The following is a 19,903-nucleotide window of genomic DNA, read 5'->3' as shown; positions in this document are numbered from 1 at the left end:
CTTACACGATTACAAAAGTCTGGTTTTCTGCAGAATAACATATGTGAAAAAAGCTCTCTGCCTAGATACTTTTTTAATTTTGCTGGCTAAGCAGAATGGTCCATCAATTTTTAGCTTGAAGTCAAGACAAACATTACTAACTGTGATTTGACAAGTAAAGTCAAGATAATACTAAAGATGTCTTAAACAACTTGTGGTTCATCAGCTTTTTCTCTTTCATCAGCCTCATCACTCCAGTGGCTCTGACCTGGAGGGACAAAAGAAAGCAAATATCTTTGTCCCTTAAGTACTGAATTCCACTTCCAAAAATTGAAGAAGATGGAACAAGATGACTCCTAAAAAATTGCAGAAAATGGTCAAAACTTAATCACACTGGCTAAATGAGGATCCTTTGCACAGCAATTTATACTTATTTGCACAGCAATTTTTGAATATGCCTCCCATTGCAGTGTTCTTAGAAGGTATTTATCCAGGGACAAGGCAAAAATCTTGTCCTCTCTCTACCACTTTCCATTCAGAGCCCATCACCCTGCTCTGGAAAGCAGTACGATAAACTCACAGTTCAGCTAAAAAATTGGAACAAGTTGTTCAGCTGCTTTAGATCATCCTTTAATTGCACCACTTTTTATTTTTCCAGCCTATTAACCTGAGCTCCGCTGCAAGCAGCCCCACCAGACAGGTGCAAGTTTACACAGTTTATCTTTATTCCTTCTCATCACCATATTACCAGCACAGTAGCTTCACTTGTTTTTTCTAAAGTCATAATAATACAGCATCCTATTTCTCACTCAGCATAGCTGAGTGCAACCCTCATTTGTAATCTGAAACACAAATATCACACTTGGAGGAAGTCTGGTTTTATAAATCCCTATGTTAATAATCAGTGAATTCTGATAAATACCATACCCTGCAAACTCTATTACTCTTCTGGCAAATCACAAGAGCTCCCTTTGAGAAAAACAATATCATCTGTAAGTCAAATTGGGAAGCATAAGATAAATGTCTTCCATTATTACCAGAAAACACTAAAATACGTTAAGTACATTTCAAATGTACTGAATTATTCATGAAGAACAGCTCTGGAAAAAAAATCACCAATCAAGCCAAAAAAGATGTATTTTCACTCTATATTCTGAAGTCAACAAAGAATATTAAGAAACAGTTCATTGCTTTTATTTTCCTAGCCATACAGACCAATCTAATGAAAAAATAGTCAGAATTGAGTACTGAGTACACAGACAAACCAAATAAATGTACGAGTGAGATTAGGTTGACTTAATATTAACCAGTACCTTATTTTCTCCTTGTAATTTAACAGTAATATGTGGCTAAAAGTCAGTAAGATTGTTTTTTTATTTGATTTTTGGATAATGACCACACACTACTGTTTTATTTTCTTCTAATCACGATACAAAGGAATATAAAATGTTCTTTTAGTTAAACTATCAGAGGAGACAAAACGGGAAACAAGATTACTTGAGCAATAATTTTTGGAAACAGCTTACCAACGGAAGTAGAAATTTGCAAGCTAGCTCTCTGCTAGGACACTACCCAGGCTTTTGTACACAGTCTTGCAACACACTTTTGTATCCATGGTATCTCACGTGGAAGTTTTTACTACCACTTGGCATGAATGCATTACAGCTCTTCAGGGCAATGAAGGACATTTCTACAGCCCACTGCCCAACTCACCAAACACCCAGCCTAAACACAACGTAATCAGCAGGCAATTTCTGAAAGAGTGGCTAGAGAACCCATTCCCTCCTTGTTGCACCAGGACACTGATAAAATCTCATCAGAGGGAAAAATATTAGAGCTGTGCAGCACTACAAAGGCCTAAGCTTGAAAAAAGTTTCCACCCAAAAACCAGAAGTGGGCATCAACAAGTTTCTGGATAAAGAATTGATAAAACATGCACAGGACATGAAACGTTGTGTGTGGTTTCCATAGAAAGGGGTGTGGGGAAGGGGGAAGATGAAGAAAGATGCAGGAAATCAGAACAGCAGAAGAAAGAATCCAAGGGGAGCATTAAAGACCTGCATGGAAGAAAGAGGCTTGACACTGTGACCAAAACCTACCTCTTGTTGTAATATTGCTATTTTGATTAAAAAAAAAAAAAAAAGAAAAAAGAAAGAATGGCATTTATCTATTCAGCAGTTCTCCAGCCCCAGCATCAGTCCCACCCACTGTAGGTTAACAACAGAGATAAGAGAGGGAATGCAGTTATAAAAATTAGCTACTCAAATCTAGAAGATAACTAGTACTTTATTCTATTGAATTCACTTCTCCAAACCATGGGAAACAGCTATGGCAAAGGGCATTTTTGCTCTCCAAAAACTGGAAGGGGTAACTTTACTCATTTCAGAGCTAAAATCTCACGTAGACAAACTAGGTATGAATCAGAACTTCTCTATGGAAGTTATACCAAAACTCCACATAGATACCCCAGCTCTAAACAGAACTTAAAATCACTAAATAAAGTGTTTCAAAGAAGGCAGAGCACCTGAGGAAGTGTTTGAGCATCCTTTGAACCATGCAATATTCATGATGCCAAAGTACACAAGGTATCTTCAGTGAGAAAGTGCTCAGACTTTGAAACAGAATTTGAAATGGATTCTTTGTTTAATCTCTTAAATCTTGTGCAGCTCCAATAAACTCAAAGAGAGTAATGGAACAAGAAAAATATACAAAACTTGGGGAGGATCTACAGAGTCAATCTCTGAGAAGCAATATTAGTGAGATGTAAGAAATACTTTCACGTAACTAATTCCTTGTTAGTTTACTCATTTAGGTAAGGACAGATATTGCAGTTCAGTTTTTTGGTGTCTTAAGAACAGTTTCTCAGTCCTAACGTCTTAAGTATTTTTAACTTTTTTTCCCCTAAAATTTGTCATGTGTGAGCAACAGTATGTTATATACAGACAAAAGTATTTCATGTGTTTAAATTCTGGAATATACTAAGAGTGAATTTAAAAATATTCACTGAGGATAAACACTACATTACACCTTTCCTTAAAAAAACGTTACTATCATGCAAAGAAAAATTTACTTTGTTATTGAAATGTAGATTCTTGATTTGTTATGGTTGCTATACTAGCGTGTATGCACAGACTTTTCTGTGAATTATGCTCAGTTACGGCAAAGAAAACTGGACAAGACACTAAATTAAGATTGAGAGGAGAAAAGAGAAACCAAACAAAACACTATTTTTTTATCAGATCCTTAACAAATTGCACAGACAGATATCTTCACATTGTGAGGAGCAAATATATTTCCCCAATCAGAAAATTAATTATTGGAAGAAACAACACTAACAGCTGATTCATTACACACTGTAGTGCAGAGCTGAGGATAATGCATTTATCAATCTGAAAGTCATCCACATCAGATTATTACAAAAAAAATGTGTCACACACATGCCTTTAGCAACATACTGAATGTGTTCAGTCACAGAAATCAAACTGCTGATCTTCAGAAGCAAAACAAGCTTCCCAGCACACCTGTATTTGTTTTTAAGCAACATTACTTTTTTCTGCTCTCTTATAAACACACACAGGCAATAGTATTTCATTAGATGATACTGACAGCAGTAATTTTCATGCCAGCTCAAACTTGAGTACTTCTTCAAGAATTTATCTAATATCACAAACTTACAATCAAGCAACAATGAATTTTAGTACATTTTAGCCAACTTTCATCCTACAAAGGAAAACATCTACAAAGCTGAACTGCAACACACAATCTTCCTTCCCTGCATATCGCCAGGATGCCATTTCCATTTGTCCTAAAATTCAGCTGTTGTCAGCTATCTTTAGATTTTCACTTGAGTAAAAATAAGTTTAAAAAATTAAGCTAAAAAAAGGAAAGGTGACATTGAGACATACAGTTTGTCCTTCAGATAAACCAAAAAGTAAGATTTTCCTAGATTTTGGCCTAAGGCCAGAACAGAATTGCCTGCTTATACTAGAAGGCCCATCAGTAAAACATTGCACATCCCATGAAAGCAGCTGTCTACAAGTGACACTCCTGCCAAAGATAAGCACACACAGGGCATTATTATTGAAGGAGGGCAAGCCTTGGCACTGTGTCTCAAGGGAGACTTTGGACAAATTCTGCATTTCAGGTCTGTTCATTATTTTTACTAAAAACACCAGAGCAGAGCCTCAGTGAGACCAGGAATACACTCTGAATTCGTGACACATTTTTTATCTTTGCCAAATGCCATGATATGACAATGTTTTGTGGCAGGAACTTGAACTCATATGCAGAATCACCTCTACAAGTGCCCAGGAATATTAAAGATCCTATCTGACTGGCAGCTTTTCATCAAGGCACTGGTGTAGAGAAGGAGTTGGAGCCTAATCCCCATTGTGGGTTATAGGATATTGCCATTTTCACACATCATGTCTGTCTTGTAAAACTGATTCAGAGAGTAATTACTGCTCAGATAAGCCTCTTCTGGAATACATGCAATTAATTCTCCTGCAAAAAAGGGGAAAGATGCCTGACACTTTAATAATGTTTAAGTACACACCCAATCTATTTCTTTTCTACTCCTAATTTTTCCTAAATATGGTGAAGAAAAAGGATTTGAAACTACTTAAAAATGCTGGTTCTTACGTAAATTATCCATGGGTCTGTAATATGCTCTCATAAAAACAGGCAACATGAAATAATACTACAAACCAACAGAATGTAAAGCAAATGGGTAATCAGCATAAAGAGTAATCTAGAGTTCTTTTTCCAAAAATAAGGATTACTATCCTCTTCAAATAAGGACTATCTAATTTATTTAAAATTTCAAGGACAACTGTTTTTAAAAGGTAGACAGTAACCCGGACTAATGAAAATTTCTCTTTTGCACAACAATTCAAAAGATTATTTTCCTCATGCATTCATGACATTTTCATCTGAATCTCATTCTTTGCTAGTCAAAACAAGTTGTAATGTTAAGACTAAAATTCATGGGATCTGTACTGGCATAACTACATTTTGAAATGATTTTTACACTTAACCTAAGTATCTTTTCGTAAATAGTTCATCAGCAGGATTCAAACGCATCTAAGGTTTTCTGTTACACTTCAAAGCTGAGTAAAAAGTACTCATCCTCAGCATACTTCAAAAATTGAGCAATTGGCTAATTGCCCATTATTGAAATCAACCTACAGAAAATAGCTAAGCTTACCATTGCTCTTGCCCTCCAGGAATACACTGTATTCAGGATACAGCAACTAAACAAACAAATACAAAAAAATTGCTCCTCACCAAAGCCATCACCCCCCAACCCCCTCCCCCCAAACCACAGCACAAGTTCCATGCCCTCTCAAATCATTTAACCGAAGTGTTGGGCAGGGAAGTAGAGATTATTTATGATTTGAAAAGATGAAAAAAAAAGTTTAAGAAATAAAAATAGCTCTGCTATGTTTTGTTGAGCTAAATCCAAAGTATCTTATCCCAAAAGCCGTACTTCTACAGCTTGAGGTAAAGCTCACTTAGGTGGCACTGTACCTCACTATTCCATAAAGTATCTTATCCCAAAAGCCGTACTTCTACAGCTTGAGGTAAAGCTCACTTAGGTGGCACTGTACCTCACTATTCCATAAATGCACAAAATCTAACATTTGATAAAGTGCCACCTCCATTGCAGAAAAATATTCCCAACAGCTAGGCTATAAGGGGGATTAATGTCCTGACCTCACTTTGCCTCCAGCTCCACTCAGAATCCACTCCAATTGCCTCACTACATTTTTCATTCTGGTGGCACAACACACGACTTAAGTCACACAGGGAATCAAGGTTGAAAGGATAATGGTGTTAACTCTCATTTTTCAGCGTGAATGTCGCTGTACCAATGACAGCAATAGAATAAATGTTACTGTAAACAGCAGTCAGTTATTTTTGCCAATATAGCATGAAAATATTTTCTGCTTGAAGTCATTCTAAGTGCTCACACTGCAGTGGAAAAAGATCAATCTGGGAAAATCTATGGAAAGATGCAGTTGCAAGCAGACCTAGGTATGAGACAGCTGAGGTTTCAAACATCTTCATGCCAATGAAAAGTAAGATGTTTATTTATATTGGTTATTTTAGGGAGAAAAAGAGAAGAAAAGCGAAAAGAAAAGAAGAGCATGCACCCAGCAGAATGGATACACTTAATTTGATTTCCTGGATAATATTTTTCACAAATGAGTAGAGTTTAGAGAAAAGTGGTGGTTTCAACCCAAATTTTCAATTCCTCCTGAGATTTACCATTTCCAGGTAGCTGTAGAGCAGGTTTGGGTACCCGACATTTCCGAAACAGGCATTTTTCAGGAGATAATGGAATCATGGTGGAATTAATTCTACTTCCCTACCTACCTATCTTTATTTCTCTAAAGACAGACACACTTCTGGTGACAAAGGGAGTCAATATAAAATAATCACTAAAAAAGCAAACAAACAAAAAAATCTGCAAGAGACTATTCTATGTTTTTCTTCGTTTATTAGGAGGTAGGTGATGGCTCCTTGTATTTTATCCTTTCTACCTGGGTATTGTAGCCGAGCATCTAAACTCTTATTTTCGTTTCTCTAGTACTTAGCCTTTTTCCCCTTAAAAAGCTATTTAACAATTGCAAGTTCTGAAGTTTCATCAGCTTACACACCATTGACATGTTCTTCAGCTCAGCTCAAAGTTTCCTTCATAATGCACTCAAATGAGGTAGAAATGCTTTTTTAAAAGTATTGAAAAATTACGGAAAAAAAAAATCAGAGGGGAAAACTACAAGAAAAGTCTAGCAATCTACAGTAAAGCAAGAAGCAAAAGCTCCCACACAGCCAAAATTTACCTGAAGTTCACTTTGGGTTAGTTGAAGAGTTTTGCAGTAGAACCAGCTAAGCAAGGGTTTTACATCTACATGCAAACATTCAATTTGAATGCTGGAAGTACAGATTTTCATGTACTTCTCAAAAAGCACAAAACGGACTCCTACTCAAAGAAATTTTTATGTGCTATTTCTGAATTAGCATCAGGATGCTTTCAAGACAGGCAAGTTGCATTTACAAATTTTATGTTTCTGTATTCAGGGCGACAAATGGAACATGGGCTGTCCCAAGACATAAGAACAAAAGCTTTAGTTTTCTATTAAATTCTATGTCAGCAATAAATTGCAGCTATGTAAAACTATGTGCAGTTTCATTAGCCAAAAATGACTGCTCTCAACTTTTTTAAACATTCACATTCCAAATGTTTACATTCTCACCAAAATATAAGTAAACGCATCATTTGCAGAATATTAAAGCACATTTCATATCAATTTTTGGTGAGTTTTATGCAAGCTAGGAAAACATCAAAATTCCCTTGAAATCATTACAGATTTAATTCATTTTTAACAGCTCTGAAAGACAGCTTACTTTCCCTCCAGAACACACTGAAAAAAGTTTCTAAGAGCATCTCACACAATCAGGAGGCAACTTCATCAAATGCCGTGGTGGCAGAACCCAGGGCAGCTCCAGAAAAAGGGCACTGGATGCGCAGTATTGCAGAAGATGCAGTAGAGATTTAAAAAGTACACCCATGACTGTACTTAGACAACTCAAAACAACAACAACACCACATCAAAAAACCCACAAAAACGACCAAACAACAAAACCCCCCACAACCACACCACAAAAAACAGAACACTTCCTTTTCTACTGAGCTACCACTCGTTTTTTTTTTCTAAGTTTCATAAAATAAAATAGTTTCTGCCATGTTCACCTCTCAACCTGATTTTAGTCTGTTCCATTAGGAAGAAATCACATCTACTGAGTCCTTTCAAAGCCTAATTTCAAACAACTAAACATGGTCTCAAGAATCCCACATGCATTCCTTTACAAGTCTTAGAGTGTCAAAACTGAAGTCAATTAATCACGGAATAAATCCATGATACTTTCAATCATACAGAAATCCTTATTTCAAGGCCCTAGGAAGTTATACTTTTTTCTTTTATGACAATTCCCTGTGGGAACATGTTTTCTTCAAATGATGTATACACAGGCGAATTTTGACAAGAGTTAACAGCAAATGAGCTACAGCACCTTGTATCAATAAAGGGTAATTTTACATGATTTACAAAATTGTCCACCAGTTAAATAGCATATGTTCTGAACTACACTGATATAAAATTAATGCTCCAGGACTGTGGAGAAGTTTGATGCACCCTATGTCCCATTTTGTCACTTAATTTTAGATAATAATTATCCAATACATCATTTCTTAATGTAGCCAAACACAAAACAAAGAAAATTGATGATGTGTATTTATTTTGCAGATGTTAATTTAGCAAAGAAATCTTTCACTTTTGGTCAGGATTACATTTTTCTCATGCAACTTGAAACTCAAGTTATTTGGTATAAAAGTGTACTCCTGCTTTTAATGAGTATAAAAAAATGCAGCAATAGCTAGACCTGAATTAATTCTGTTCCAGTTCTGAGCTAAGCAGGAGGCACAATACAGAAAGGCACAAAAATCCCGAGGTGGATCAGCAAATTAAGATCTTATTTGGGACAATCCCTTGTCCCAAAGGGTGTTTAGACACAATCTTAGGCCCCCATAAAGCTGCAGGTTTTAAGGAAGGAATGTACATGCTGAATGTCCTCCTGAAGCTGGTGACCCTACAGGAATTCTCTGCAGTGAGAGAAGAGGTGGAAACTCCCTCTCCTTTATTTGAAAATACTGAAGACATCCATGCTTTAACCACATTCCATCAAAATAATGAATCTTACAGTTCTGTTACCACAGCCTTAGAAAAATAATAAAATGCATTTTCACATGTTTAGTTTTTTTTAATTGCTGAATCATGTCTTTTGCTTCAGTCACTGGAATATATTTTGTCAATCCTTAAAGCAGTAGTAGCCAAGCATTAGTAGCTCATATGCTAAGTAAAGGTTCAGCAAGTGTAAGAATATATGTTATTTTATGCAAAGACATCTATTATGGAGGAAAAACCCTTATTTCCTTTTCTACTGAAGAATCTCATAGATGTGAAAAGCAGCTCATGGGAGAAGTACTGACAATTTATCAGGCATGTGCATGGCTCTTCAAGATTTCTGGCATATGCATACAGCTCTGTGCTTATCTGCCTCTGATCAGACAACTGTCAACACAATGTCTTCAAAGAAACTTTTACAAGCAGTGAACCTAGACAGTAGCACCTTCAGAGGCTGACAAATCCCTAGAAAAGTACAGTCAGTGTTATCAGTGTTTATCTGAATGATTAACATAGCCTTAGGCTAGTGATTCTGTAGCAGGTGTGAAATTGTATTTCTTTAATATCTGGCCTTGGAGTGACATTATCAGGCAAATGAACCCAGAAAAACCCCCCACTGCTTCTCCTGCTTACCAGCTCCTCACGAAGCTGGGCTATGAGTTCGTCTCTCTCCTTCAGCTGCAGCTTCAGCACTGAGCATTCATCTTTTATTCCATCCTAGAAAAACATCAAAAGAGATGTTATAATAGGCTTAACGCTTCTACTTTGCTCATGACAAGAAAAGGCTGTTTCACATAGTGTGAGATAATTACATTCAAATAATGAAACTCCATTTTTCTTTGTCATGTGTGGTATTTTCAATAACATTTCCTAAGTTGCTTCATAAAGAAATTTATGTATCCAAAAACATTGCATAGAAATTTGAATAGCTCCCTGCATAGAAGTCCATTTCATTGTTTTCTGAATCTTTCAACTCTTTTTACTGAAGATCCTATCAGGTCATTCCTTTTCATTTGAGAAACAGCTATGTAATGTTGTAATTTAAATCATACAAAACAACATTAGAGAAATATCAATTTAGAGCATTACTGCAGAGCTCTTGATCTTAGAGAGATGAAAAAGAAAGCACAACAGACATCCACAGAAAAAGGAAAGCACACCCCCCATCCATCCACCTTTTGTCCCACATCAGCTAAAACAGCCACAGTTCTGGTATTAACTGAGGGAGGAAAGAATACAGTTACCACTTAGTGAAATAACTAACTCAATCTGACCTGCACAAAAGTGACCCTAACAGCTAAAACTGTACCCAAGCCCATGTCCAGGAGGCAGGCTGCAAGCCCCAGGAAATCTCATGAGTTCATGTAAGTCTCAGCATCATATTTGAAGAAGAAATATAAAGTTCTGGGTTGTTCCGATAAACACTCCAGAGGAGAAATTCAATTTATTAGGCTGAACTGTTGAAAAGTAAAAACCAAGTAAACTAACCAGCCAGCTAGCTGGTTATGCAAATGTAACAGAAGAACTCTATTTTTACATCCTTCTGGCATGCAAATACTGGGAAGTTTACTAATTTGGAGTTCTATTACTGAAAGAAAAAAATCCCAAAAAACAAAACAAATTAAAACCCCAAAACAAACAAACAAAAAAACCCACAAACCCCCCACCAAAAAAACCCAAAACCAAAACCTAAACAAAAAAAAAAAAACCAAAAAAACCACAACAAACAAACAAACAAAAAAAAAAACAAAAAAAACCCCAAAACAAACAAAAAAAACCACCACCAAACCAGAATGCCACAAGCCATATGACAAGAAAACTTTTGGCAATCTGGTAGTATATTCACAACACTTATTCTGAAAATTAAAAAAAATTAATGGACCTCTAGTTATCAACTAATAGCAGTAGAAGAGTTCAGAAATTATTTATACTGTGTTGAGTTCAAAGGCTATAAAGGGTATATAACCAGTGTGATAAACTCGAACTTTGCCACTACTAATGTGTTTCTAAAGCCAAATAAACACAGAAATACAGGACAAAAATGTACAGTGTGATCCCATTTTCCTCACATAAAAGGTAATAATTACAATCTTTCAAAATAATTTTACTGCTCATCATCTGCTCCAACAGATTTGGAAGAAGAAACAAGACACAGGTGCATCACAATTGCAAATATTTAAAACAACTGCAAAATAAAGAGTTACACCATTTCTGGCCGCTTACACAGTACTTCAGTACTACTATAGATCCTCTAGAAGATCCAAACTTATAAAAAAGCCAGAACTCACACTACCTCTGCTAGGGAAAATCTCATGGAAGTTTTCTTTATTATAGGCTCTTGAAGCATTTTACTATCTACTAGCAGATTGATGTTTAGGCACATTAGCTGAAAATAAAATTTTAGTGCCTCCCAGAATACAGCCTGCAGCACTCTATATGATATTAGTGCATATTTAACATCACTGTTAGCAAAAATACCTGCTTCTAAAAAATATGGCTTTAAGTATCAGCAACAATTGTTTTATCATATTTATTTACTGAAATGGTTTTAAAAACAATACAGCATTAGCTATGGTACCTCAAATTTCTGTTACATCATTCTGAGTTCTTTTTGTCAGCGCAGTTTTACACCACTGCTACCTTTGAAATTTCTCCTGTTTAAATTAGAATGAAATAGTACAATACACAGTGGAAAAATAAAAATATCTAGGTCTCATAGCTACAAAAATATCTTCTGGAAAGCATACACAAGCACATACAGCAATGAGACCTGTAACATGTTGCCACAACCACTGCAGGAAAAATTTTTCCAGCGAGCTTCAGCACTAGGCTTTGTCTAAGAGGCAAAGGAGAACTCCCTTGTGGTGCTATCTTAGTACAAAGGTTTCGTACCTTCTTGGTGGTTTCTTGTGAGCAGCTCCTCACAGCACTGACTCCTCGTTCTCCTCAGCACAGCCAACAAACTCCATCTAACCTTCTTGACCAGCCAACCTATTCTTTTACAATACCCATCCTAACTGGATCCTATTAAGGGCAGGCTTGTTTTTAATTCTTGATAATTAACACAGCTGTAACTCCTTAGGGGTGAGATTACCTTCACCACTATCTCTATTCTCCTCCATTCTATCTATCCCCACCCTTGGACTAGTGAGAGCTTGAAGAAAGATTCTACCTCAGAGACTTGCAAAGACTTAAAACTCTCAGTGCACCCCTCCTGGCAAAAAGCAGCAGAACACCCAGCTGGATCTTCCTTGTGCATGCAAGGAATGGACCCCTCCTGCTTGGCACAGCTCTCCAGGCATTCAACTGCCACATTCCATGCAACAATTGTCTCATAAAATTTAGACCATAACTATCCTTAGGGCTTGGAGAAAAGCATGGAAGGCTAAGGTTTTTCACTTGCATTGCCTCATTTCAGAAAAACTCGGATTAACCCTTCCAGCGGGACAAGGTGCTTGGAAATCAGTGCCCCGCATTAACAACTCCTGCACAGGCCACTGCAGCCTTGTAAAAGAGCACCCTGTGATTTCTGGGATGCTTGAGACTCTTAGGTTTGGACTCTACAATGATTTTTTCTGAGGCAGAGTTAACTTTCTTCACAGCAGCTTGTTTGGCACTGCAGGCTGGCTTTGGTCTGGAAGCAGTGTTGATGGTACAGAGACAATTTTGTTTTACCATGCAGCACTTACACAGTGTCAAGGCCTTTTCTGCTTCTTGTACTGCCACTGCAGTGAGGAGAGGGGGGTGGCTCAAAGGAGTTGGGAGGGGACACAGCCAAGACAGCCAATTGATCCAAGAAATAGTCCATCAAATATGGCATTGTGCTGGGTATACAAAGCAAGGGAAAGAAAGAGTGATGGTGCTCATCTTCCCAAGCCACTGCTACACACAATAGAACCCCACTTTTTTGGAGCAGCAGACAGCTGTTTGTTGTTGAATGCAGAGCAGAATTAGGATGTTATAATCTTATTTAGCTGCACAGTATCTGCAGAGGCATCAATCTTTCTTCAAATGCAAGAGCGTGAATAAAAGAAAGAAAACACATTGTCAAGCAGTTGACTGCAAAAAGGTTTGGGCAATTTCAGTGTCCCAGACACCTGTCTGAATGTAGCACTAACAGAATAAAAAATGTTGTGGAAAAAACTGTTTCCAAAACACTGAATATAGTTCCTCCAGAAAGTAACTACTTAACTACTGAAACCTATGGCAAGAGAAGAGGCTCGGAAAATCCTTTTCTCATGCAAGAACTAAACTACTTCAGCGAAGGATTGCATGAATGATACTAAAGAAATAGCATTTATGGAAAGCTGTGGAGGGCAAAAAAACTGGTGGAATGCTGTGTTTTTCAGTAGTCTGTAGGTAAACAGCAATGTATATCTGATGGTGGGAATTCAGGAATGGATCATCTCTACTCCTTAGGAGGTCTGAAATGCTTCATTATGTGCTGAGAAACTATAATACAGGGCAAAGCTGCTGTGGAAAGACCAAAAAATTTTTTGAGACAAGCTTCTCAAGGTGAATGAGAAATAGCAGACACAGTCTGATGGGGATTTATAGTACAAAAAAAAAAAAAAAAACCAAAAAAAAAGCCCAAACCCAAACCTCCCAAAACCCCAGTACTGCCTCCTAAAGAATTGTCACAGCAACAGATATTAAAGAAGAAATAACTTGAAAAGGATGGCCTGCTTTTAGGAGAGCATGCACTCAATGTATTCTAAATCTACACTACATTTTACTAACCTGGAAAAAAACCATTTCCCCTCATAAAGTAGGGCTTTCTAAATACACTTTGAATATTCTGGGGCTGTGATAGTCAGCCTCTTAGCTATCTCCACATTCCAGTAGACACCTGACTCATGTATTCCCATGTTTAGAAAAATAAGCCCAATTATAGTGTGGGCATGATCACATTTGCAAAATATGTCTCCAGCTTTTTTCAGCCCTTACAATACTTATAGAGTGTAAAATAACAGACCATCATATAAGTAAAGTTGCGTTCAGAAGCCAACTAAAATCAATGAAATGCCCACAGATATAAAAGTCTGCTAGGTGACATTTACTTTTTCTATTTACTAAACCAATACCCTTTGCCACTTTGATTCCTTATCTTTCTGCAAAATGAGTTTATGCCAATATTCTATCAAGGCTACTAGTCCAGAATGAACATGAATGCTATGAAATTATCAGTCCAAATAATTCAATCTAAGCTCTAGGCATATTTTCATAAGATACCTGTATCACTGCAGTTTTGAGGCCATTTTGCAGAGCTTAATAAATTATATATATTACATATTACATTGACATTATTATTCTCATTGTTTTTATGAATGCTGTTCATTATTTTACTATGAAAAAATGAATGAGAATTCTGCTCTCAATTGTAGTAAGCATGTCCATGACTCTGGAAATGCTTGATAAAAAGTCAATTTACACCTCATTGTTAAAAAGAACTGTTAGACAGCATAATCCGTAAACAGTACATCTCCAAACTACTTTCTTTTATTAAATGTGGATAATCAAAGTTTCCCAGACTAAATTCCAAGTGTATCTCATAAGAATATAAAAGTAGCTGTGTGCAAAAAGCTATCTATCATTTTCTTCACTTATATCCTATGATACTTAAAAAAAAAAAAAATCCACAATTCAGGTGCAAGTTGATTTTGGAGCTCCTCTTATTACTGCATACATTTATGGTCAGAATATCCTTCAAATTATTACCTTTTTACTTATTTTCAGTTGCTAGCTATGACAGCAATTGCTATGTCTCAGTGTCAGTATTTTCCTATTTTAGTTTAATTCTGCTCATTTGAGAAAATGCTAAACATAGAAGCAAATCTGTTTCTCCTCAGATCAGGTCACAAGATGAAAAATTGTGCTGTGTGTGAAGACAGCTGCAGCAGGTTATCCACAAGTGCCAAAAAGAATAATAATTTTACATTTGAAAACTTACTTTATAGCTCTTCATACTTGTGAACACAGAGACATATTGTGCTTACTGTAATCAAAGCGCTATAAACAAAACTAACCAAGTATTCTGGAAAATAAATTTATTGCTTTTCCTCTGATACTAAACAGAATATGTTTCTAAAGAAATACCATACAATTAGAATATGATAAAACTCATTTGATAAATGTGCTGAATTTCAGATGCTAAATGGATTGTTTACCAACTTAGGGCACTGCAGAAATCAACAATTACTTAGGATATGGTGTCTTAAGAAAATAATCCTGTAACAAACAAAACAAAGAAATATAAAACGGAGTATCAGGTCCAGAAAGGTACCCAAATGCTGCAACAGTTGAAGCTTCCTCTCAGTTATGCGGCAGATCTATGCAGAAAAATTCATTAATTTCTGGATAAATGTTTAGAACATTCAGAAAAAACACAAGGTTTAACATGTACAGTATTAGTATTTTTCAGTGAACAGCATATAAGTCTAGATAGGGATTGTGGATATCTTCTATGGTTCAGTTTATACCACCTGACGTCAGAAAAGCAACAAGTAGTGTTGTGGATCTTACATGAAATTTTCAGAGAAGCACTACATCTTTCTCCATACTGAGATACCACTTATGTTAACATGTTTTACAAAAGGAACAGCATCTACCTATTTGAGATGACATGAGTAGACTGCTGGATATTACAGACTGTGTTTTCAGAAATGAGTGTGCAGACAGATCATGAGTACTTGCACTGTTTATTGTTACTCTTGTTTTAATGAAAGTCCTAAAGACTCTAACATTAGCAGAGACCAAGTCTGCATTATTTCTTTCACGTGTAGAAACGAAGTCACAGGCCTGGTCCCTGCTGTAAGTACACCATGGTACCTCATGTACACAGTGTGACTTTTCCCTTTCTGCCCTCTCTCTAGCCCTGCCTATAGCATCACTTCATATCTATTGCATCAATCCCTTTTAATCACACCAAGAGAGAAATTATTTGGCTAGCTGCACTTCTTCACATGTGCAAGGCACATTGATTTTGTTCCTTTGGCTCATCTGCTGTTTTGGTGCCTTGCCAGACCAGTTAGTCTTGGCTGGAGTCCCAACACCTCTCCCAAAGAGCATCCCTGCTGACTGAAGGCAATGGTCACACTTAACTCACCTGCTTCTCATGTCACACTGCCCCACCAGCTGTTGCTGAAGCCCAGAACAAGGGTGAGACTAAATCCATGCTCCAGAAATTCCCATTTAAGCATAACACAACAGCTCAGAGAAAGTTCCCATGACCATTTTGATCCAGCACATGCAGAGTCTCATTCCAAATTATCTTTCCATTAGGAAAATCCTTAATCAGCTTTGTAAACCCTGATCATATAAGAAACAGACATCATTTTGGAGATCTTCTTTCCACACAGCTCCAGTATTGAAATGTCACTTCTAAAGGAACAACTCTCTATTTCATTTCTTGGTCAGGAAATCAAATGGCCTTTAGGGAGCACAGGATCTGATCTTCTTATGATAAATAATGGTGATTAATCCTAACAAAAGACCTATGCATACTATAACATATTCTATTCTGTTCAGTTACATGGAGCATGTCAATAAATATTTTACTGGGTGAATTAGGGCAGTTACATCAATTTAAATACTAGAATCCAATAGATAATCAACTGTGAAGGATTGAATAGGGTTGTTCTTCCCCTTCTGCTCCATTGTGTTTGCTGACATTGAATCTCAACTAACTTTCATCTTTATATCATTTAGTATGATTAAATCTTTCTGAAACACTTCAAACTCCATTTTAATTCTGACTGCTCTGGACCTTCTAGAAGTAGAATTCTTCCTTTAGTAAATGACTACTTATGTCTTTTGTACTGTACTCCTGATCTGCCATTAATCCGAGAGAAGACTCTCCTACTCATCATCTTATTTTTTAAAAGCCTTTGATGAAGGGCTTTGTTGAAAGGGTTTTGGAAATTGAGTTAACTACATGAAAGATCCTTATTCACATGCATGACTCTTCTAGCAGACTTCTGAGGTCTGATTAACATCTCAGGAAGCCTGTTCTGCTCTTCCCCCTTTATTATATTCATTCATGCTCCAAGCAAATCTATTTTCCAGAACAGTTTCTGCTAACTTAACCAGTAACAAACTCCAATTAAAAGAACTTTTTTTAAAAACCCAACAAATAAAAAGAAGTTGTCTATTTTAATCTGACATTTAGCCACAAAGAACAAAGCAATAGATAACAGGCAAGAGTTAGCAGCTCAACAATTTCTCATATCAGTCTCATACTTAGAATGAGTAGCTGGTGCAAGAGATTTCCTATTCTCTGCTGTTCCATTACTATTCTCAGATATCTTAAACTGGCATTTCAAGACTCATTCTTTGGATTAGTACCCCCAGTGATGCTGATGCATCTACTGATGTGGAAACAAACACCCATTTTGAATTATACTTTTTATTTTTCTTCAAGATAACCTTATTTGCTGACAGTGCTTCCTTAACCACTTGTTTTTTTCAGCACTGCAAATTCTCTACAAAAGCTCACTGCACTTACTAATTTGATGAAAGCCTTCTGTAATCAGGGTGGGGTTTTGTTTGTTTGCAATCATATGTTCAGCAGTTTAACATTGTCCTATTAACTCTCATTATCATCAGGGATAAAATATTCATATCTAATTTTTTTTCATAATGTCAAATCAGCAAAACCAAAACCTCTTCACGCTTTTACAGGCAAACAACCATATCAATCATGTTAATACACATAGTCTAAGTAACATGAAAGAATACCCTTAAAATCTATAACTTTGTGCTAATATAATTTAATTTACGATTGAAATGCAGGCACTTTTTCATTTGTATGACAGTTTCTTTCCACCAAGCAGCATGACAAAAAATATTCAGGCCAAAAAAGTAAAGTAAAAATATCTGCCAACCTGCAGCATTTTTGTAGAAGTTTCATTATTGCCATACCAGTAAATGTATTTCTTCATATTCAGAGAAAAATGCCCTAAACAAAAGCTCATTTGTCTAAACAGAAGGAGACAAGTCCAAATTGGATCCTGGCTGCCCTGTGAGGAGATCAATAGGAAAATTTCTTCTAGCTCCAACACAGCAGAGGCCACTAAGCTCAAATCTCCCCTGAATCCCTTGTAGTTTTCTACTATCAGCTTGTATATGTGACACAAAATGTATTATTTTATACTGAATTCAATATATCAGCTTTAAAATATTCTTTGTCCTGCCTCCTGGAATCACAGTAAAATTTCAGACAGGAGGAAAGGGGAGTGTTATGAAATAGTGACCTTGGTTTCCTCCAGTTGTGAGCAAAAATGTGGCAAAACAACATCTTGTGCACAAAAAGGACAAAATACATATTTTTATTTTACCATTACTGTATAAAAATATATAAAAATAATTTTAGATTGAGGATGATTCAGGGAAGAAAGCAATGAATAAGATTTTAGATCTTCCAAGTGCTTTAGAATTAACAGAAGTAATCTTACTAAATGCTCTCAAGAGAGTAAGAAACAGAAGAGATCCAGCCAGCTCTGCTTGAAGTTACAATTATGACAATAGTATGTAATTCCAGGGAAGTCTTTAGGATCAAATATGCAAATGTTTGCATGCATGGATATCATGTGCAAAGAACAAATCACTTTTCCTTGATGATCTTTGACTACACCAGCCTAACTAATTTATTCCAAAAGGTCCCCTAGATCCACCATGGTGACACAGAAAAGAAGGAAGCCCTCATATTTAGATAAAAGGAAACCCCAGATGTTTTACTGACTCTTTATATCATGAGGGTTTTTTGAGAACATGATATCCTCTATACTTAATACTTGTAATTTGCTACTGCTAAAGACTTTCACATAGATATCCTATACAATATTACTGACCCTTTAAAGAAAATATCAGTGAATAGCAAAATGCACAGCAATGATGCACAGCTGGTGGAAAATCAGTAAATCATGTTGATAGTTTAGAATACCTTGCTACATTTTATGTAAAATTTACACACATAAATTTACACACATAAAATTTACATACATAAAACGTGAAGATTGTTTCCTGCCTTTATCACACTTGACAAGCACAGTTGGATTTGTTTCTCCAAATTAAAAAAAAAAAATCTCTATCGCCTCTTTCACCTACAGCCTTTTAGTACACTGAGCCCTGACGCACAGTGCTTCTTTAGACCCACTGAGGTTTTATCTTATCAGCAGTCAAGAATAGATTCTGAATTACAGTGAACACACTTCACTGTAGTGAAGTCAACCAGCTTAAGTAGAGCATATGTTCAGTGTGACTCCCTCCTCTACTGCATATTCAATTACTTACTGGCCTTAAATGAAAATGCATTTTTCAGTTGAGAATAAATCTTTGTTCAAAAAACAGGACATTTTGCTGCAAGTTTATGCAGATATATCCATCTTTAAATACCTTCCACTTTGCACACATATAGAAAATCAAATTTCTGGACTGACATTGTCATTACAAAAGACAAGACTTGGTTATCAGTATGATTTTTTGAGAAAAAGAAATCAAAAAACCAAGGCTTTGTCAAATAATTGAGACAAACAAAACCCAGCTATCATAAGATCATTGTCCTAGGACAGCATAACTACAAAGATACTACAACAATTTAAGTCTCTTCAGACAAAACAATACCAACTATAAATGCCTACCTAGTCTGGCCAGTATAGAAAAGAGCACAGTCTAAATAATTAGTGCAGCACTCACCATCATGATAAACATGCTAATACAGAACTGCTCTCCCTGGTTCTAAGCTACCATGCAAAGAAATGTATCAATGCACTAAGCCAAATCGAGATAAAATTCTGTGTATAAACTAATATAAAAATATGCCAGTGGGATTTGATTTCAGAGCATCGGAATGTGAGAAGAACCAGGGAACTCCATCATTTAGCTGTGATTTGTTATTACTAGACTTTATCTGTTACATATGGGGAAAGTTGAGGGGTTAGAATCAAATAGGTGATTTTTCTACATGTAATTTGCATGAATCATCTCTTTCCACTCGTAAATCTTACCACTTAATTCTCCAATATTTGTCATTATGAAATTGGATATGAAATAACCTTGCAAGCTCTTCTTTGCTCATTTTGAGAAAACAAAGAAAAATGCCAAGAAACTCAGCCAAAAATGAGCTTGATGCTATTTTCTTTAGGCAGTCTCCCCAGAGAGCCAGTTACTAAAATATTTTT

At 36.2% G+C, this 19,903-nt stretch overlaps 1 protein-coding gene across 9 annotated transcripts in view; it reads right to left on the bottom strand.

Annotated features, from left to right (window-relative positions):
* Positions 1-19,903, bottom strand: part of CCSER1 (coiled-coil serine rich protein 1) — a 621,761-nt gene that overhangs the window by 259,637 nt on the left and 342,221 nt on the right. For all 9 annotated transcript variants that reach the window (XM_064416942.1, XM_064416939.1, XM_064416938.1 and 6 more), the window contains one exon: positions 9,360-9,443. In XM_064416942.1, the coding sequence (XP_064273012.1) occupies positions 9,360-9,443 (84 nt within the window). The remainder of the gene's footprint in view (positions 1-9,359; positions 9,444-19,903) is intronic.

Source organism: Passer domesticus, chromosome 4 (assembly GCF_036417665.1).
Source record: "Passer domesticus isolate bPasDom1 chromosome 4, bPasDom1.hap1, whole genome shotgun sequence".
Taxonomy (NCBI): domain Eukaryota; kingdom Metazoa; phylum Chordata; class Aves; order Passeriformes; family Passeridae; genus Passer; species Passer domesticus.
This window is presented reverse-complemented; position numbering and strand designations above follow the sequence as displayed.